This window comes from Larimichthys crocea, chromosome XIII (genome assembly GCF_000972845.2).
Source record: "Larimichthys crocea isolate SSNF chromosome XIII, L_crocea_2.0, whole genome shotgun sequence".
Classification (NCBI taxonomy): Eukaryota; Metazoa; Chordata; class Actinopteri; family Sciaenidae; genus Larimichthys; species Larimichthys crocea.
This window is the reverse complement of record NC_040023.1, coordinates 33865560-33887713: the sequence shown is the minus strand read 5'-3', so window position 1 is coordinate 33887713 and position 22154 is coordinate 33865560. Positions and strand designations below refer to the sequence as shown.

The 22154-nt window shown below is 42.0% G+C and overlaps 1 protein-coding gene across 3 annotated transcripts in view; it reads right to left on the bottom strand.

Moving 5' to 3' along the window:
• Positions 1–488: 488 nt before the first annotated feature.
• rgl2 (ral guanine nucleotide dissociation stimulator-like 2) overlaps positions 489–22154 on the bottom strand; it is a 28535-nt gene continuing 6869 nt past the window's right edge. Inside the window, exons 1-19 of one of the 3 annotated variants that reach the window (XM_027287195.1) lie at positions 19328–19649; positions 17141–17188; positions 16741–16824; positions 16463–16629; positions 15463–15519; positions 13491–13687; positions 12277–12386; positions 11944–12159; positions 10714–10817; positions 9116–9200; positions 6627–6686; positions 5714–5800; positions 5567–5599; positions 5015–5136; positions 4842–4928; positions 3762–3855; positions 3421–3645; positions 3063–3177; positions 489–2178 (exon numbers count right to left, since the gene is read on the bottom strand). In XM_027287195.1, coding sequence (XP_027142996.1) covers positions 1997–2178; positions 3063–3177; positions 3421–3645; positions 3762–3855; positions 4842–4928; positions 5015–5136; positions 5567–5599; positions 5714–5800; positions 6627–6686; positions 9116–9200; positions 10714–10817; positions 11944–12159; positions 12277–12386; positions 13491–13687; positions 15463–15519; positions 16463–16629; positions 16741–16824; positions 17141–17188; positions 19328–19429 — 2175 coding nt within the window. In that variant the 5' untranslated portion in view covers positions 19430–19649 and the 3' untranslated portion in view covers positions 489–1996. Of the gene's footprint in view, positions 2179–3062; positions 3178–3420; positions 3646–3761; positions 3856–4841; positions 4929–5014; positions 5137–5566; positions 5600–5713; positions 5801–6626; positions 6687–9115; positions 9201–10713; positions 10818–11943; positions 12160–12276; positions 12387–13490; positions 13688–15462; positions 15520–16462; positions 16630–16740; positions 16825–17140; positions 17189–19327; positions 19650–22154 lie in introns of those variants that run through there. The other 2 variants (XM_027287193.1, XM_027287194.1) reach the window with 2 other exon arrangements.

Sequence of the window (22154 nt, the reverse complement as noted above, 5' to 3'; positions counted from 1 at the left end):
TGAGCATCCTGTAAGAGAAAGGCACTAAAACAACCAGTAACATCGCAAAAATGCTAGCACGCGTCATCTAAAGAATCCTCTCCCTGGTCCCGCCGGGCCTCAGCCAACAACAGTTGGGCCTCACCAGCACCGAGCGGGCACAGCCAGAGGTCACGAGACTTCGTCAAAAGTCCAGAAGAGGTTGTGTGTTTTTTTGAACCTACACTGACGTCAGCATGTTAATTCATAACATGAAATTGGAGCTGAGGCTTTTGTGCTGTAGGTAAACAGCAGCGAAGGTGTGTCCTGCTTAGCTGTGTAAAAAAAACAAACCCAAAAGAATCTGCATAAATTAAGTTTAGCTTATGCTCTGCGGAAAACCTTCAACCTAATAATGGTGATTGGTTTAGTTACTGTCTTCCTCATGGTTTCGGTGCTACAGTGATAAACTGAAGCAAAGCCACAAGCTTTAAAAGTGCTGCGAGGTGTTATTAAAGCTGCAGTAATCCTTTTTTTTTTGGCCACTAGGGGTCAGAAGAACTCCAAAAAACGAGCTGCGTGACAGTTTCCCCGCCTTATAAAGTCGTTACAGCTATAAGAGCAAAGAGCTGCCTACAAACGCATCCAGTGGAAGAAGAAGTATTTGTCTGGAGTTGTTTTTCTGTCCATCTAATTAAATAAGTGCATAGCACTCTTTTTTCTTTTTCTTTTTTTAGGTCTAGTTTGGTCTCTAGCAACTCCTGAGAAAAATGTCTGGCTCTTTAGCAGCTAAATGTTTCGACTTTATTCGCCAGCTAGTTGCAAAACTTAGTGTGTTTGCTGGTTCCTGTTGGGCAGGCAGCATACAGTGGGTTTATCAAACAGCTGCTGCTGGAAACAGGGTTGATAACAGCTGTGAGAACAAACCATGAAGTAAATCTCCAGGGGCCCTGACTCCCAAACAAATGAGCTTAAAAAAAAAGGAGGTCAAAAAGCTCCATCGAGCTGCGGTCGTTGTTTTAAGATTTAAAGAGGCCCTTTCACAACACGAATAGTAATTTAATTCACCGTTAATATAAAAATATTGATTAATGCAGCTTTAAGTTTATGTTTAAATGAACATCTGCTTGAGTCAAAGATGAAATAATGAACTCTCACTTGTGTGCAGACACGTGTTGGCCTGTTTAAAGTGAAATCCTGCAGGTGTTTGATGCATTATTCCTTTGATGAATGAATTACTGGACACATGGATCTATGTAGAGCTCCTTGCCAGTGTAAACACAATGTTGACATCATACAGACGTACAAAATATATAAATACATACAAAACATATATATGTCTCCAGTGTTTTGCTACAACGATGCGCTTGCAATGTGTCTTTTGGTCTTCCACATGTGTGCTTCTTACCAGAACCAGACCTGACAGGTCCTGTATATATTTCAATTTCATTATGCTTCTCTCCTCGAAACAGACAAACAAAAAAAGACACACTAAATCCTTCATCATTGCATCTCAGGTAATCACAGAAGTTCTGACCGATTAAATCTTCTTTTTACATTTGAAAACGACTGAGGTACACAACAAAGGATTTTCCTGGTGGCTGTAAGCGATTAAAACAGATCTTATTCATCGTGTTGGAATGAAAAAAAAATGCATCAAGTGCTACCTGACTGGGACCCGAGAGCCAGCACCAAAATGTACTCAGTTAAAGGTTTCTGTTGCTCTTCCATTGGTGTAAATTAGTAATGCATACTGTTTGGAAAAGAGGAAAACTGCAGACGGCTCTGGTGAGCAAAGCAGAGCAGCCGGAGGTCTGAAATGTTTGACAGAACCTGCTATGGAGTTGTGGATTAAAACACAATGAGGACTTGGTCTTGGTGTTTTGGTAGAACGAGCTTTGCAGGAGCATGAGAAGAAAAAAAGGCATGTGTAGATTTTTGTTTTGCACAGAGAAGGCCACATGTACTGTCTGTGAGAGCTCCACCTGCCTTCACGTCAGAAAAAAATCACTGTGGACCAACGAAAGCCGGGTTGGTTTCAAAACAGAGTCCTGACTAGTCTCCTGCCCTTGGCTTTGATTCGAGGAAAAGTGGCGCTCGTCTCTGTGCTAATTGGCTGTGAGCCCAAAGGAGTGTTCCCGCCTTTCCTTCTCAACAGGAAGTCAACACTAGATGATGTCATGGCGTAGAAGACGTTTCCTGTAGCTGGGATGATCAGTTCTGCATTGAGGGAAGAAGAGAAACAAAGGAACGCATTAGAAATCAATAAAAACTTCTCCAAAGATGCTGTGCGTGAACCACAACATGCCTGGATTCACCTGGATGGAGACTGTTGTTGCATGTCATTCCCCCTAATTTCCTCTCTCTGTCACTATCTAAATGCCTCCCTCAAAATATATAATAATGTGTACAATGCATATAAGTTGTGATCTGTATTCAGTTTTGTTTAAATATAAAACAAGAAGCTGCAAATCATCCTATGAAATCATCACATCTGAGCTGCTCTAACAGGCAAACGACAAAGATGATTCGTCAGTTATCACTATAGTTGCTGATTGACTTTCTGTTGGCCGAGGAATTAATGGACAAAGATGACAATACATATGAGATGTGATCAGTCTGGTGCTGTTCGCCGGGCTCTTAGAGTTGTGGTCCGCTGTTGCAAAACAGTTTTAACTCTTCTCTAACCACAAACCAGAGGAGGAGCATCTCTCACCTCGCCTACAGCCACATGACTACAGCAGAAATTTTAAATTGGAAAATTGATGTGAATTTGCACAAAAATACACATTTAGTACACATTTGAGAAAGCAAAGCAGAGAAAAACAAAATAATCTGTACCAAAAAGTAAACTCATTTGTGAGTTTGGCTTTACTGTAAACTAAATTTATTGGGATCTAAAAAAAGATGTTTTCAGGCTGATGATTTTCTTCCTGTATGACTGTTCAAAGTCCTAAAATGAGTCTGTGCTGCAAAATTACAAGATAACATCAGTTTGTCTCCATTTGGATTTGATAATTACACCACGTGACAACAAAACCGGTCCAAAAATACAGATGTAGATAGATGTAGTGGCAGAGTGGATTAGTTTTTCACGTCTTTACCTTTTCCTTCGGGCAGAAGTTGGATCAGCTCGTATCTGGATGCCTGTTTGGGGTCTTGATTGTGCTTTTCTAAGGCAGAGCTGATCACAGTGGGGGTCTTGTCATTGCTCGTAACCTGAGGGCAAAGAAGAAAATAACAATGACACTTAGACAGCTTGATTTGCACTAATGATATCCCGGGTCCATTGTATCCTGAGGATCTGATTCTGATGACTATCATTAAGCGATCCTTGCAGATGAGAAGAAAGGCTATAAGTGCAGCATGTTGCAGATAATTTGGGACACAGCTTTCTCCAACAATCTCCCTGCTGCTGCTGCTGCTGCTGCGTATTGGATTTAAATGGGTTTGAATCAGTACCAGTATGCTTCGGTACAGGTTTCCATCCTGCAGATCCATCCGTATCCTGATGATTCGCATGTCGGGCCCCGACCCTTGGATGTTATTGAGGGGGTTGTTGCCGCAGGAGGCTGATCGGCGGTGCGATTTTGTGGGAGTGGATGGAGTCAAAGCGGCAGGGGTGGAGTCGTTGGTCGGAGGAGACGTGTCAACATCCAGACAGGACACAGATGGAGATTTCATATGCTGCGATTGAAATGAAACAATGGCTCTGATGATCATTAAGGATGTGGTTGTTTTTCTAATATCAGGAGAGTCACTCCTGCGTGCAGCGTCTGATTTAAATACAAACATAAAGTTACCTTTGTGAGTTTTGACAGCAGATTATTGACGGGGGAGGGGAAGTCGAAGAGGCTGTCGCTGTCGCCAGCCAGGCTGATCCGGGAGGTACTCAGGCTGTCAACACATGAAGATGAACAATGACGTTCAAATTAAGGCTCACACTAACGATGATGATAATGTTTTTGGTATCGACTGGTGGTCATGAAATCAACAAAATGTCAGAGAGTTGTGAAAAATGCCCATCAAACTTCCCAGAAGCCGAGGTGATGCCTTTAAAGTGTTTATTCTGTGCGATCAGCAGTCCAGGATCGGAAAATAATCAATTTACAGTGATATGAAAACACATTTGAGAAGCTGGAACTGGCAAATGTTCAACTTTTTTGATATCCAATTCATTTGTCTTGACCACAAACGATTTATTAGCACAGTTGTTGTTGCCTAATTTATTTTATTTTTTTCACTAGTGACTGGTTGGCTTCGCAGCAACAAGGTTTCTGTTTCGAACCCAGAATGGGGCATTTCTGTGTATGGTAGGTGTGAATGGTTGTTTGTCTCTATGTGTCAGCTCTGTGATAAACTGGCCACTTGTCCAGTGTCAGCTGGGATCGGCTCCAGCCCGCCCCGCGGCCCTGATAAGCGGTTACAGAGAAAATAAATGGATGGAGCGGATCAATTCTTAGTGATTCATGGACTAATTGTGCCATTACATTGGTGATACTTCAGCGATTAAGTAATGCAAAACGGTCAACATCGCAGAAGGGATATGCTGACATATTCTCTGATATAGTCGAGAACCAAAACTCAAAAACCATTAAATTTATATTAAACTCAAAATCACAAATTTTCCATAAAGCAACTCGACAGCATCTGTTTTTAGATTCTTTAAATAAATAAATATTCACATCTGTCACACCCTTACTACTTATCTTATCATCATCTTCTGTTCATATTTTTAGATGAGATGACTTTAGAAAAGCTTCTGTTGGAGCCACAGAAGATATCATACTCTATTTTCACAGTCTGAGTGATGAACGTATACTAAATTGTGTGAATGTGACATTATGGGCATTTTCTGTGTTATGTGTGTGTGTGTAGCTTACTCTGGGCACTGTGTGATGATGACTGTTGGAGTAAGGCCACGGGGGCTCGGCTCACCAGGCGCTTCGATTTCACTAGAAAGTCCGTAACTGGAAAAAGACGTCAGCGGTTTTCATACGACAAATCACACATTTGTTTTGTTTTTTTAGTAACTGATCTAATTGTTCACACGTACCTTTCCTCCTCTGTTAGTGTTGGTACGCTCTGATACCACTGTGTGAAGGCCTCGTCAGTGGTGAAAACACAGTTTTTGCAGGAAGACTGCAGGAGCCGGATTTGAGCTAAAACCTCAAATTCCTGTTAACAAAGAAGTACATCGCCACAAAGGTTTCATAATGAAAAGAAAAAGGCACCCCACGTCGGCTGATCTACTGTGGCAGTTCTTAATCATTTCCTCCCTCTGATATTACGTTACCTCCGCTCGCTCTAACATGCTCTTATCCTGAAGATTATCCCACTTATCTCTCCTCTTTTGTAGCTCTCACTTTGTTCAGTTCCTCTCGCTCTAACAGGATTTTTTTTTGTCAGGGTGCTACAGTTGCACACCTGACCACTCGCTTGTTATGTCAGCGCTGCAGAAACAGAAAAAGTCCACAGCTGCTGCTTGTCCAAACTGCTCCAGCGTCAGGGCATCAGCTCAATCTCTTATTTGAAGTGCTAAAACAGATAACGTATTCAAATTTGAACCTTTTTAATCTCTCGGCACGATCCATATTGCAACACTCACCCTTCTCCTTTTGTCAAAGTTGATGTAGCCGTTCTGCAAAGGGAGTGACAGGATGTGTGTTATGTCATGTCGGATAATTGTAAAATACTGAGCAATCACCAGGGGCTGTGACCAGCTTTCCCCTCGATAGAGATGAGAGTAACTCACATCCAGCCTGTCTTTGACCGCCGTGTCTAGCATGGTGAGGTCTGTGAGGAAGATACCCAGGTAGGGCACGGTGCCCTGGGCATTGGACTGTGTAAGAAAAAGAAGAAAAGTGTTTCATCCGTTTCCCCCGGAGGTTTCTAAGAGCCCACACAGCAGAGGGGGTTTCAGAGCAGCTGCCTGCAGCTACTTTTCAAACGGTGGCTCAGGATTCAGAACATCACACACACACACACACACACACACGACAGCCCCTATGTTCCACTTCGCCGCTGCGTGCCGGTCGATCCCTCTTACAACCCTCCATCAAACCGCCGGAACACCACCACCCCCCGCTTAGCAAAAGTGATATCAGTGTCAGTGTTTGAGCGTAGAGTTTTGTAGTATTTCCAAGCACTCTTAGTTTGAGATCCATTACTGAACTCTCAGCAAAACCATAGAGCTTTTTTTTTTTATCAGTGTTTTAACTGAAAACAACTTAATTCTACTCGCATGTTCGAGACCTTGATGATTCACAGGCATCTGAATCCATGTTTTACCACAGATCGTTTTTCTAAAGTTGTTATACTACATTCTGTCCCCTAACTTTGAAACTACTAACACTTTTGCAGTGTCTTACATCATGTCTAAATTTTCCAAGGTCTCCCATAAAGGCCTGTGGGATGTGTACAACCCCTCAGGCTGAAATGATTTGTATGCACACCAGACGTGGGCTGTAAAGTTGGTGAAAATTTTTCATTTTTTAATGCATTTGAAGATCTGATGGTTTTTGCGACAAATGACGAGGTGATTTTAAGTTACTAAAAACCACCTGAGATGACTCGGTGACCCAAAACGATTTGACAGCCCAGCGAGAATAATTTCCAAATGTTATTCATGCGTTAGTCATTCACACCGGTGTTTCCACTCTACTTACCCTATTAATATGTTTGTTGTTGAGCCTGTTGTCAAGGTTAGCGAACTTGGACGTGCCCTCCTGCAAGACGAAAGCAAAGAAATGCTCAAAGGTTCAAAGTTGCATGCACAGTTTTAAAGCTTTAATGCCAGTGGAGCTCTACGGAGCAGAATTAGCATTCAAACCTGATGAAGATCAGTTTAATATTCTTTCTTTTATCTCCGATCTGGTTTTATTTGGCTCTTTAGCTGCTAAATGCTCACTATCCAGGTGTATACTTGATCTCTGTGTTATTTGGTGCTGGGCTTATAGCGTGCAGTGAGTTTGTCAGAGATATTTTTGCAGGAAAACATCTACCCGATGTGATCAAAAATGGCACTGGTACTTTAAATCAAGTTTATTTACTTGATTCTTTATCTTTACTTGGACATTTATAGCTTATTTATATAGAGATTGGTCATGACAACAGCTTGATACAGTCATGATATATAATAAAGTGTTGCTGCTTCAACGACATTGTTGTTAATATTTTTCTTCCTCCAAACTTTTATTAAGTCTTTTATCAGTCTAAATCATTCATCTCTGCTCGTCGTAGTCATTTTTAGACAAGCAGCTGAGATGAAAGGAAGCAACTAACTGTGCCGAAAAAGAAAAAAATCAAAGGGTAACAGAAGGCGATGGTGTTTTTCTGGAATCAAAGCTCGGTGGAGAAGCTTTCAAAGTGAAAGCAAATGTTTGGAAGAATTCCTTTGGGGGTGTCATGGGTAAAATCGCAGCTAATGCAAAGGTATTGATGCTTGCACTGCACCCAAACAGCGAATCAAAACGCAGCTAATCCTGCCAACTTCCTCAACTCTCTGACACGGTGCAAACTAAATATAATGTATGTCTTCAGATGGGTGTCTCACATCGAAGTGAAAGTGTTGACAGAATAAGGGCAGTTCTACTCAACCAGATTAGACTGGTTTCTGCTCTTTAAAGCAGTCTGAATGCTGTTTTCAGCTGAGGATAAGGCTTCGACATCGGTCTGCACAATTTAACAAAAGCAGGTCCGGCAGTGGAACTTGACAGACGCATTAATAACGTCTCATAATGCTGGTTCGAGCACGGGACGCTCATCACCAGGATGTGAGATATCAGTCAAAGTGCAGAGAGTCACACGTTTTTGCAAAGTTGCAGTTGCTCGCAGTCAAGCGTGCATGTTGTTTTTAGCCCTGCTTGCTGTGTGGCTTTGGGGATGGCAATGTGGGTCACACTGAAATATCCAGTCTATCTATTGGACTAATTGAGATGGAATTTTGTATAAACGTTCATGGTTCCCAGAGGATATATCCCCATGATTTTGGTAGTTGTCTGACTTTTCCTCTAGCGCCGTCTCTGCCGCCTCCCGGCTAATCTAAAAATGGGCAAGGACGTGGATTGTGGGCAGACCTGAGGTGGGTTAACGGCCGCTACCTGTCAATCAAAGCGTCCACACTCTTAATTAGGTATAGCTTTAATCGAGGAACTGCACTTCCACATGGGCTCCATTTCACAGGCCACAGAGCTGCTGGATGTAGTCCATTAGGTCCGACTCAGACCGAATGCTGTGGCAAAAACACACTTCCCATTCATCTGAATGGCGGTGCTGCGTTTTGGCTGCCACCATGTGATCGACAGGGGGTGCCAATCCAACGATCAGACCGGCCAAACTCCTCCGCAGTCAGGCTGAAATGTCACTGAAACTGATGCTATCCTGGAGGAGTTCATGAACCTAACTATGATACTCTGACTTGGTTTCATGTACCCAGCTTCATGCCTAACCACATCCTGCTTCCTTCTCGTGATGTTGGCACAATCAGGGATATTAGATGAGGGAGAGGATTTGACTGTCGCTTCACAGCAAGACCATGAGCAGGCCACCTGTCCAGGCTGTACCCCGCCTCTTGACAGCAGAGGCAGTTCAAAACTAAGACCTGCAGTGTTTCTTTCAACGTAACACACATGCTTCAGGAGTTATCGCATCCACGGTGCACTGTTGTAGGTGTAAACTCAAAGTGTTTGTAGTCGCGGGGAGAAAAAGAAAGAAGTACCTTTGAAGATTATTTTTTTTAGCAAGGCGGTAAAAAAACAAGCAGTAAAAGCTTCCATCAGGAGCCAAGAACAACACAGATCTGAGTAAAAATAGGCCAAGACATCAGAAAAGAGTTGTTGAGATCTGACTCCTGAACAAAACTGCACAGCAGCGCTTACAACCCTGCGAGGGAAAGTTCAAAGTGGCAGCTTTCCAACGCGAGAAACCCGCTCCTCCAGCCTCCGAGCGCCCACGTAGTTTTATCATTAACCAACACACAAGTGATCAAATGATGAGATATGAAGAAAAAACGTAACAATTTATCGCCGTGTCACGACCCAAGACCAAATTTCTCACCGAAGCTTCTTTATTTAGGTTGCATAATGTGAATTACGTCATCGTTCGCAGCCTGATTTCCTGTTTTTTTTTAAAACATTATGTCCTGACAGAAACTTACCTCCTTCAGGAGCTCTCTGCTCTGTGAGTAGTTGTCCTTGTCTGAGAATATGTCTGACAGCTCCTCGTATCTCCTCACTGCCTCCCTGTCCGAGCGACCAAAACAGTGAGATGGCATACAGTTAATTAGCATTCATACGTCATATTTCAATTCATATTTTTCAATCAGAACTCTAATTAAACCTACAGCTGAAAGCATGCACTGTAATTGGATACTCAGGTTTGAGAGGCAAAAACTGATGGAAGAGTCGAGTAACGAATGTTTACTGATGATTCAGAGACGATGCCGTGACTGAAAACAGAATCGGGTTTCTGTTGAACAGGCACAACGCTGCTGAAGTGGCGTTTTCTACTTCTAGATAACGGGAAGACATTTTACTTCTGCTTCTTTATGAAGTTTACTTCACACGTATTTACAGTGTCGCCTTGGTGTTCGATAAATAAAGTGTCCGCAGGGTAACACCAGTTTCCTCTAATGCTGTTTGAAGCTATGAAGACATCGTCCTAACCACACATCACATTTGCAGCATATATAATACATTAAGCAGGAGGTCTGTTTATAGAAGGACTAGAAGGGCATAGGTCAACTTTAAGTATTTTCGATGAAGTGATATGATATAATCAATTAATCTGCTGATTATTTTCTTTATTAATCAGCCTATAAATGTCAAATTTGTCCAGTTATCAGTCCAAAAACACAGAAAATGTTGATTTTTTATTATTAAAGTCAAAGAAAACAGCAAATGAAGTAGTTAGAACAACAAGTTAGTGTTATTTTCATGTCAATTGACCAGTTACTAATCATTTCAGCTCTACTATATTCATTTAAAACAAACTTTAAGCTATGAAAGAGCTGAATGTTCATCCTGCAACTTTTATTTTTTGGTTTTCATCCCACACCAACTATATTTTTTTAAATGAACACACCAAAACTTGAGGCCTGGCATTTATCATCGTAATATAAAGTGGATTTTTTACTTCTACTACCTAGTGTCCTCAGCAGACACTTTTTATAGCAGGTAAAAAAAATAACATTCACAATGCATTTATTTTTGGTGTGCAGGCACAATGACATATTGCTATAATGACTATAATGTGTGAGCTGAGGTGCCACTGCTCCATTTCCGTGATCACCAGCAGATGTCAATAAAAGTCCTCAACAACTAAATACTTCAATGCCTACAGTCCTGCACATCACCAAGTACCGTACACATATGCACTCCTATTTTACCCCTGATTTATCAAACCGACTTTTTAATCATTATTTACATGTGTGCTTCTTCTCATGGTCTCCATCTGTTTGTTCTGTTGCCCTCTGGCAGGCGCTGCTGGACCATCAAAGCACGGACTACACAGTGGCAAAGAGCTGTGTGCTATATTCATACGAGTGCAACAATTATATCTGTCTCGTGCAACAACCACAGCTACTCTAATGCAACTACATTTTATTATTCGATGACGATGTCGGCTGTTGTGTTGCTCCGTCTTTCTTTTGACATATTTATTTGCATCTTTCTTTTTATTTTAAATATTGTTCTCTGGGACATTAAAGCTCCTTTTTCTCTTTTATTTATCATTTTAATTTTTTTAGCCGCAGACCTGTCGGTGTCCTGCCACGTCTTCCTCAGCCGGTGGATGGGGTTACTCTGCAGGGCGGACACGATGGCATACAGCGAGGAGAAGTTCTTCCTGGCTCGACACTCCTGTTGAAAGCACACACACACACACAGATATTTATTTGCATGCCCACACACAGACAGACACACACATAGGCTCACTGTAAGTGAGAACACCTGTGGGTGTGGATATGGCTGGTATTAAGTTACAGTGTCAGCCTGAGGGGTGCTGAATAATGTATACTGCTAAAGAGGTCTGTCCAAAAAGAAACCCGGGATGAGCTCTGGACAGGAGTTTGGCAGCGAACCAGTGAGACCTCACTTTGCCAAAGAAGATGTTAGTGTGTGTGAGAGACAGTGTGTGTATATGTGATGACAAAAGCAGCTTTGTGAAGGAATACTGGAGAGAAGCTGGGTTTTATTCACACATAAAGAAGTTTGGAAAGTTCTCATGTGACCATAACAACCGAGGGCAAGATGTGTTTATGTGTGTGTGTGTGTGTGTGTGTGTGTGTTTATGTGTGTGTTTGTGCAGAGCCTGTCGTCGCTGTGAGCTCTTTAATATTTCAAAAGAAGCCGATTGTTGTGCATAACAACACCATTACATAACTCAGTTGAAATGTCTTGTATAATAGACGTTTTTTAAGCAGATTCACTGTTTGGCTTGAGGTCATGCATCACAGTTTGTGACTCAGCACATTGCTGGTATGTACTGTTCAGGCAGAATACATTTCCTATGTGGGTTCCTAAAGGTCTACTAGAACTTCAAGTCTAGTTCCAGTATATAAAAAAAACATGCTGATTTTTAACCTTTCTATTCAAAAGTGTTCGACCGCTAAATGCACTCATATCAGGGAGAGCATTATTTTGTTATTGGCTGCCGCTCTGTCCGGAAAATAACCATAAATCAAGGCCTCGTTTCTTGCGTTTAGCTCTCAGCTATTGATTAAAAATGGTCAGTCGCAGCAGAAACCGAGTGCACTGTGAATTTGTGATGGTATGTGCATGGTCAGAGCTCAGAATGGGATTATGGTTAGGGGATTAACGGGGGTTTATTGTAGGAAAATTCACGGTTGAGGGTTTTGGAAGACTTGAAACCCCGACTGACATACTGTTAACAGTGTCATTTCACGATAAACCCTCAGAAAATGCTTGTAAAGTGGCATGAAATCCTTCATTTTTTTTTAGAGCTGTGACCTTTTTGTATACTGACCTCTGCCACGCTGATCCACTTCTCCAGCAGCCGGGCTCTCTGCTGGCTGCGTAGCTTTGTAGGCCAAAGGCAGGAAGCTAGAACTGCATTAGCCAACTTGTTGAACTGACGTATGGTGGCTCGAACAGACCAACAAACGCCTTCCCTCCCTTTCTTATCCCTCTGGGACCACAATGAACCGAGGCAGTGGTACGGGACCAAGCGGACAAACAGCTCCTGATAGGTGACAACATATAAATGCAATGCAAGCATGCAAACATATTCTGTAGACTAATAACTTTCCTCTGATATTCTACCATGAAAAACATGTTCAGGCTTAAAAGATAAACTCACCGTCTCTATCTTGGTGAGCTGCTCAGCGATGAGCGCTGCAGGGAATCCCAAGACGCTGGTGGGTTCAAACCTGGAGGCGTCGGGAGGAGGGCTGGTGAAACCGGTCTGATCTGCAAATGTTGAAGCAGTTCAATAAAACTGTGGTTTCAGAGTGTAAGACACACCTTTGTTTATCTTCAGTTGCACAAATCAGTTTCTGAGCAGCTGTTGCGCTCCGTACAGGTGTGATAATCAAGTCATCTCTCACAGGATCGGTTATCTCAGGAAACTAAATATCTCACTGTAACGAGAGAACAGCATAGTATTTTACTCATGACCTCAGGATTAGAGAATAAGAGAGAACAAGATGCGAGTAGATCTGAAGCTGTACTAAGACACAGCTGCGTAAATGCCAGCACGGCAACACAATGACAGCGCTAACATGCTGATGCATAGCAAAGGATTTATCATTTTTACCCTTTTCACCATATTCACTTAGTTCAGACTGATGGGAAGGCCATTAGCTCTGCAGATCTGTGCTTATGAAGCACCTTTCTAGTCGTCCGACCACTCAAGGCATGTCGCATTCACCCATTCATACACACATTGCAACACACTGCGTTTGGTGCTGTGCAAGGTGCAAACTGCTCATCAGAAAGAAGCCAATCGTTCACGACAACAACAAGAGAGATCAGAAGAGATTCAGGGTTCAGTCTCTTGCCCTAAGGGACACTTCAACATGCAGACTGGAGATCGAGCCACCGATCTTCTGATTAGTGGACGACCCACTCAACCTCCTGAAAAGCTTGAGGGCCGCTATTGAAATTCATCTTGAGGAGGAATGTCTGTATAAGAGCAATCCATTTAATAACCGTTGAGATATTTCGTTCTGTATCAAAGTGACGGGCCGACCGACTGACAGACTAAACATTTCTGTCTAAGAGCAACAAGCTAAAATTATCTCAGTTATGACCTTCATCGGCTTTAGCAGAGAAGCTGTATTGTCCAGAATTTTTCAGTGAAATTATCCAATTTTAAAAAAAAAACCTTCTAGGTGCTCCTGAGTTCACACTAGAAAAGAGGTTTGAAAAATACACCTTTCTCTAGTCGAGGAAGGCACAGCCAGCACCAGCTGTGTTTTTCTTTTGGTATTTGCAGCCCCGGATTTGGATTTTGACTGAAAAGATGAGGTGTATTTCTATGTGCGTCATTTAAATCCCAGTTAAAATACAGACCTTTATGGGAATCAGGAAGCAGGGCTTTCTCGCTGAGCTCCTCGGCTATCCTCAGGAGGCGAGCGCGGAGGTCGGCTGCAGATGAGGAGTCCTGCGGGAGGAGGGGAGCCAGTCGCAGCAGGCGAGAGGGATCCCCCAAACTCCTAAAGTCTTCAGGATACTCAGAGAGCCACGTGCTGAACACTGTACACACCGCTCTGCAGAGAAGAGGAGAGAAATGCTGCAGGAAGAAGTGATTCTACCGTTCCCTTCCTGATACTTTGAGGGATGTTACACCAAACTTTGTGCATCACAATGTCAGAAACCTGATAATCTTTTGTTTTTTAGCCTCGACCTCTAGACGGTTCAGAGTTTTGAGAACAAAAAGGTTCCTTATAGTGCACGTAGGTACATCAAGTCAGCAGGAACTGAGCGTGTGTGTCGTAAATTAAAATAATAATATTCAAATCAATCATCAGATTTCACTGCGAGCCAATGAAGGCAGGTGTCATAGTCAGACTTACATCTGTTTTTGGTTTTAAACTCTGAGCTGGCGCCGGTTGTCAGAAGCAGGTTAATAAGCCGTTGCAGATTGGAATTGATCGAATGTATTGATATTTTCCGACGCATCTAAAAAGTTGCCAAGAAACCGTGTTCTCGTGGGGTTTAGACGAGAAAAGCAGCTTAGAGACGAGTCTATAATTTAGTGGAAGCAAAAGATCAAGATTGTTTTTCCGAGGTTGAATGTCAGCCTGTTTGCAATGAGTCATAAAAAAGCTATTCATAACAGCAAAGAAGTCTGGGCCAAACGGCACCAAGGACCTTTTTCAGGAACCTGAATGCAAGATTCAAATGACAGCAGACATCTGCGTATGAGAGATAATAAAAGCTAAACAAAACAAACTGATAATATCAGTGGAGCCATTTAGTCGGTTACTTATATTTCCTTACAACACGGCTACTTAAAATGTAAAGGTGCTGCTCTCCACTAGCCTGGTGTCAGCAGACTTGCTTGTAATCTATGTCAAAGAAATAACTTTCTAAGATTTTATTCTGGTGTTTTCTACTGACAGTCGCTTGTCTAAAGCTGTTAATTAATCATTTATATCAGTGATGGGTCGAATGTTCATTGAGGACAATTGTCATTGGATCCTGGAGTACCTCTCTGTTCTACACTAGCTTCTTATTTTGGTTTTTAGCAACGTTATTGTGTTTGTTTCAGCAGGAAAACTCACTTTGGACCAACTTTATACTTCCTAAGTTAAGACAGATAATTCCCACAGGAGTTAGAAACCAAAGACAGTGCTGAATATTGGGCAAAACACGACTCTGAATAAATGCTAATGAAGCGTCGTGTCTGCAAATAGGCAAATGTGTGCGAACACATCAGCCATAACAACTAATATGTTAATGCTGTGTTTACAGTTTGTTAGACGCGCTGCTCTAAAACTGAAGTGCCATAAACTGCAGTTCCTCAATAAGTCCATAAGTCCCCATGTTCAAATGTCGAAGTTCACAGCAGAAATAAACATGTTTACAGCCTGGTACAAAAAACAGTTTTGGTCTCTGTAGCTAATTTCCCCGTTCATGACAACTGTACTGAGGGTGAATTTATATTAACCACACCTGATCGACAGGTGGGTGCCAAAAGTGGCTGGTTTAAGGAAACCAGGCTTCAGATTTCACTGACAAACCACCTATTCTGCCCATTTTTGGGTCAAGATGGCCACTAACAGAGCCACCACACTCCACGACGTCATGGAGACGACGTCCATGTTTTATACAGTCTGTGTGTGTTTTACATTCTAAATCTGAACAGTAGTTAAGGTTAGGTTACGTTTGGCATGTTTTCCACGTCTGTGTCGTCTCATTTTAGAAGACGTACTCATGGCCCACAGCTCCACACATATATTTAAATTAAATATTAAACACACACACACACACACAAACACAGCACACATCACACATAAAGCACCAAAAAGATGAAACTCACTTGTTGAAAGATTGTCTCATGTGGCTCCTCTCGTTGTCTCCAGGCGGGTTCTCCAATCTGTTTAACAAAAAAGAAACGGTGACATGAAATATCCCGCAGCTTCAAATACGTGCATCTGCTGTGTCATAAATAATACGTATGCTGTGCGATGAATTTATTTATGTCTTGTTTTTCTCATGAAGCTTTTTAGCAAAGGTGTCGTCGTCATGTTTGGAGGTGAACTGAGTCTCCTTTGTGTTGTTGCTTCTTTGGAAGAACATCCAAACAGGTGCTTCATACAAACGACATACAAGCAAGTTTTTTTTTTTTGCTGAATTATGTTTCTAAGAAAAAGACTAACCTGCAGATACTTTAAATAGGTGCACAGGTGCTTCCCGCATTGTGAGGCGTCGCTAAATTAAGTTAAGCAATTAATCTAGGAGCTGCTGTTTGTATTAGACTCGGCTCCAAGACAAATTACAAAACTAACACCTGTTTATTTTGTAAAAATGGAAATTAGGCATACGGTGAATTGATCAACCAGTTTTGCCAACTCTAATCTAACCAGTTAACTTCACTTTAGTATTTAGTCTGCTAGCAGTGTGGCTCCACAGATGGAAAAGTCTGTCACCCGGTCCACAACTATGACTGAAATATCTCGACAGCTACATGATGGCTCGGCACAGACTTTTGCACAGACATTCGTGGTTTCAAAAGGATGAATCCTGCTGACTTTGAGGATCCTTTGACTTTTTTTATAGACTCTCAGTCTTAGCAAGAGCAGAGTATGCTTCACTTTTTGTCTTCCTCCTCCCAAGCTCCCACAGGGGCAGGATCAGTCTGAGATTTAAACGCTTCACACAGCACAATCCCAGCCAGCCAGTGCACTGACAGCTGCTGTGGTCTCTGTGCATCATTGTGCATGGAGCTGCTTTTTGTTCAACCTGAAAGAAAACGTGCCTTTTTCTTCCTAGACACACTAAAAACTAAAAAAACAAATCTACTGATGCGAGTCTCCTACCTGTCAGTGAGGATGTCCAGCACTCTCTTCGTGGAGGTGAAGGATCGATAGGTGGAGAGGAAGATGGTGATAAAGGAGGAGTCGCCCAGGGAAAAGGAGTGCAGGAGGTGGAGCACCAGCTTCTCTTCTGTCCCGGCTTTCAAACACTGGGAGCGAGAAACCGGTGACTGGAGAACGACAGGAAGGAAAAGAGGCCGACGGCGAACAAGAAAGGAAGTTAGTGTTACTGCACATAGGAGGCCTTTTCTTGCCCGTCTAGTCAGTCGCACATGACTCACCATCGGACTACTGGGGCCACCATGCTGCTGCTTGACTACCACCGTGTAGATCACGCCATCCTCCTCTTCCTCCACCACGGTGGACTGCAGAGCAAAGAAACGAGGTTAAGACGGAGCGGTACGAACTTCAAAAGACACTGATACTTGTCAAAACAACCCACCATTAATGATGTTCTCATTAAAATAATGAGATATAATCTGCCCTACTAGAGACACCCTATATGTGTTAAAAAGGCATAAAAATCCAGCTGCTTTGAACTCATTTCTCACATCCTGCCGTACCGATCCAGTTTTAGCCTGGAGGAAAGTCCCTGACACAGTTACCCTATTTTAGACTGGTACTGACTCACAGGCACATTATCCCCTGCATGTTACAATGTGCAACACAGCCTGGCCTTACCAGATCCAGAGGACAGTACCAGGTGGTCTTCATTGGTGAAGGCTCTGCCTGAAGAAGAGAACCAAACAAACCAAGTGCTTCACTTATTTGTCTTATCAGAAGAAGGAATTAGACCACACGAGTGAGTCAGCAGTCAGTGTAGTCTGTCAGCGTCTTCAGACCGTAACCCAGACCCAGAATCATCGACTGCATGTGCATGCCAACAACTTTAGCTTGTTCCATTTAAAGAATTATAAAGTATGATGACGCAGAAAGTACAAAAATGTGTTAGTATGTTACATGAAACACACATTGTTATACCATTACCTTTGCAGTACCTTCATTTCTGCTACTACTACCACTTGCATTATACTAGAGTAGTTTTCCTTGTTTCTTCCTTTTGTGCTTCTTTTATTTGTTTTGTTTTATTTTATTTGTCTATTTTATGGTTTTTAATTATTCCTTTTTTCAATATTTCCAATATATTTGTTTAGACATTTTCTGTGTGTGCAGCATCACGGGGGAAATCAACAGCATTTTATTGTGCAATTTTGTATTGCATAATGACACTAAAGCTGAAGGCTGAACCTTGAAAAACTGAGAAAACTTCTAGATGGAAATAAAAACATTTGTATACTGAAGATAATTTTATTTTTGTGTCCCTCTCTACAAAGATCCTGCAGCTCTGTTTCTGCACATCTTTGCCTGGGCTTTATTTGGCAGATAGACACATAGTCCATTATTACTGATGAACAGATCAGCTGTGTAATACAGACCACCCAAAGTCCTGAAAGATAATGTTTTCTTTCATCTTGTGCACACAAAATAACAATTATAACGACAATTTCAGCACTTGGCATAAATATATAATGAAGTTTATATTTTGCAATGCAATAAAACTGCAATCTAGCCTTGTGTATGCCATCACACACACATACAAACCCCAGAAAAATGGATAATAATAATGGGGCCTTAAAACCACTTAAACTGCCCACCGCCGAGTCCAATCAATGTGTAAGAATTTGTCTTGGCAGCATTAGTGCCCAGTCTTATCAACAACTGTATTGACGTATTGTATGAGACAGCAGCATCATGCTGGTGTTACTGTAAGACGCACATTGTTTACCACATTTATCTGACAGCTGTAGTTTCTAGTTACTTTACAGATTGAGATTTTACATCAAAATAAACGTAGAATAGGTTTATAAAATGAAACATTAGGTTAAAGGCAAAAAACAGTGTATTTGAGGCCTGTTGTCTCATTTCAGATGCGTATAAGTACCTTTCCACCGTAAGTCTGAGGTATGTTCACATTCGAAATCTTCTATTTTACCGACGTAAACAAATCTTTAACAGCGTCAGAGGCGTTAATAATTCAGATCCAGTTGTTGTCTCGGGTTAGATCTCGCAGCGAAGGAGCTGTCAGCCAACTTCAGAATGACAGTTGGTTACAATGTTGTGTTGTGAATTGCTGGTGGTGGGTGGGGCTGCCCTTTATTGTTTACATCTGTACCACAGATTGTGGATTTTCTAGTATGTCTAACACACCGATCGACAACACTTTACGCTTCTACCGACACCGATAGTTTTGCGACTGTGACTTTCCGCGCTAAAAAATTCATGAGTAAAACGCCGTGTGAAGTCATCCTGAATCTCTGAACCAATTTGGAAAGTTTGTAGTCCGTTATGAGTCAACAACAGTTTCTGTCTTCGATGAGCAACGCATACTGGAAACATACAAAAACAAAGAATAAACCATTTGAAAGTAAGTAAAGCCGACGTCTTGTATTTTCATTCATTTTGCATGTACTGACTTGTGAGCTTTCTCACATGCAAATTCAAAGACAGCGTTTGAACCCAGAAACATATTCATACAGACAGCAGGAGTGCTCCACTTCTACCCTCTTTAACCTACGCTGCAATTAGCCGTAATAATAATAATATGTTAGCCTCTTTTAGCCTCTTTCTAATTACCTTGCCTGGACTTGAACGAAGGTCAACACTGTGTGAAGCAGGAGCTGCTTGCATTCAACAACAAAAAAAAAAAGGATCCCACTGGAGTGAATTATGTAGTGTGTGTATCAGAACCTGTTATTCTGCTTGTTATCTCTGCTCGCTTCCATGCAAATGTAACTGCAGTTCTATCCTTCCCAAGAAATCAGCCCAACACACACAAACACCCACAAAAAAAGTAGTCTCACGAGTTACCTTTACTTCGGCAAGTCCAGGCAGGTAGCGATCCCTAAGCTTCCTGGAAAACTTCAGGATAAAGGCACTAATAGCATTTTCGTTTCCCCCATTTCTTCTCATCTGTTGCTCCTTTCCTTTTTTCTCTCTCTCTCTCTCTCTCTCAACTTAACCGACTCCTATTTCACTGTCCTGACCTAGATCTGAATCTTTATGTCTTTACTGTTTCAACCCGCTACGTCTTGTGGCTGTATATCACAAAGACACACCTGAAGCAGGAGCTAAGTCCGGCCCCTGTGAGCCTGCATCACCTGGACACACCCATTATACACACACACACACATTACACACACAGACACACATTACACACACATAGATAGGGATATATTGTGATAGCACAACAGTCATTTCCAGTGAGTCACACTTTAGACAGACTTGAAAAACTCACACACAGCTCACACAAATACAGACCCTCATCCATACACACATGCATAGGCACTTGCCTGCATTCAAACGCGCAAACACACACACACACACACACATTGAGAGACAAAGCCCTGAAGCTATTTCCAGAACAATACCCCCTCTCTTTCAGTCTCTCCTCTCCTGCTCTCTTTGTCTTTGTAGATGACCTTCCCATGCAGATAAACCAGTTTAACTGAGTATCCTGTTTAATGCAACACCAGGTTTCCACAACGCCGTGCAGCCATACTGTATTTTTATTTACACTCCTGACATGCTGTTTGAGCAGTAAGAGGCCCGTAGTCTTGTAATGAGGGGTAATAAACGTCCAGACAGCCGCTAAACCAGGAAGCAAGCTGTGTTTATTTAAGGAGGCTAATGGCATCGCGGAGTGAAGCCATGTTAACTAGGTGGAGACTTTCACAGTTGTGTGCATGTGTGAAGGGTAGAGCTTACTAATGTGTCAGCTGACACACAGCCCGGGCTGTCATGATGTCAGTGCCTAGAGCTGCATTCATTGATTTTTTCGGGGGTTGTTTTTTTGGCCACTTGAGGGCAGCGGAACAAGCTGTGAACACAACGTTTATCTTAGCACCTCGTGAAACTGTTAGGGCAAACAGAATAGCTTTATGGGAACAAATATTAACTCTTCTTTATCTTTTTTTTTGTCTCTATTAACTCCTGCAAAAACAAAGTGCGGCTCATTAGCTGCTCTAGTGTGTTGTAGATTTACTTTTTTGTCAAAAACAGCGGCCTGCTGCAGCTGGAAACGATGCTGAGAGCCGTGAGACATCTGAATCAAGCAAAGCTGCAGAATGCAAAACCAAAACAACAAGCTAAAAGAAGCTAAAACGCTTATTTTAGCTTCGGTTGATAATTCTTTGTAGGTTTGTTTTTCACATTTTACGTTGTCATGTAACCCGTTTCTTACACAAAAAAGAATGCACTTTTATCCTATAGCCGAGTCCTCCAGATAAACAGATGCTTGGTAAAACTGCCAAATTTTGCCTAAAGTGCTTCTGAAAAAAATGAAAATGTGCACTTTAAAATGCCATTCATACTACTTTAGTTAGTGGTCTGCTAATTAGAGCCTTAGAAGTCCCGGGCCCGATAGAATACGACCCGAGCCCGGCCCGTTTTGATTGACAGCTTTGTAGAGCACGAACCCGTTTGCAGTTATTCAAATGTGCGCATCAGTCATGAGCTAGCTCTGCAAATCCCTCGTTATTTACGTCATTAAAAGGCCTTTTATCTCACCGTTTGTTTCACCTTTGCAGGCATGGGCTTCGGTGCTGTAACAAACGATGATATTGTAGTTTGACTTTGCTCATGGCCACGTTTTGTACAGCTCCCATCAACGTGCCTGGTCAGCAACGAATTTCCTGTTGTTCTGCTGTCATATTTCAACAAAACGTTGCAGTTTTTGCATTTAACTTTTAACCACTGGCTCATTATTTTCATTGTGTACATGGTCAAAGTTTTTCCACACCTCAGACCTTGCTTTCGCTGGCTCAACCAACACAAAGTCACCACAGGCTAACCTCCGTTTCACCTCTCGCGCAGATCGAAACGCATCACATGATCGCTCATTTACTGCGCAAGTCATAACGCAAGCCCGAGCCCGGCCAAAGATTCCCAGCTCTACTGCTAATATGCATTAGTCATCCTAAAAAGCCAGACTACACACAGAGTAAACTGTATTTACTGACCTCACCTATCATTTGACTCTGTAAAAGCTTTATTTATTTATTTTGAGTGTCGAGGAATCATCACTGCTGATATAATCCATGATTTACATTTTATGCTACACCGAGCTGAGGGTTCATTACATATTTTGGAAGTGCTGATAGAAGGAAGGTATATAATTTACAATTTAAAAAAACTAAACAATACAGGTCTTTTACAAAAATCTATCTGCCTTGGCTTGTTCATATATAAGATACAAATTTCCACCGAGGCACAGTCTTACTGCTCACTCACAGAAGAGTAAAAGTTGATTTAAAGCTCTCATGCTGATCACTTGTTTGGCCTTCAGCACTTTAGCACAGTGACCATGTGGCTCTTTATCCCTGACACAAAGAAAACCTTTGCTCAGTTTCTTCCCTCAGTACAAAGCTGATGTATCGAGATACTTCGGATAAAAGTATATTCAATGGAGAGTCTTCTGGGTTTGCTTTCTGAAACCGGGCTGAATCTGGGTCAGAGGGACCAGCCTTTTCTGTGGAGGAACTTTTCAAAGCATAATAAGTGTTTGTAATTTGGAGTTCAGCCGCCTCAAAGGCTGCTGGATAAGCTTCATGATTATAGGCCGCTGTGGTGGGTGGCTTGAGTTGGAAAAAAAGAGGCACTGGAGCTGTTATTTGGGAATCTCATCTTTAAGTATAGA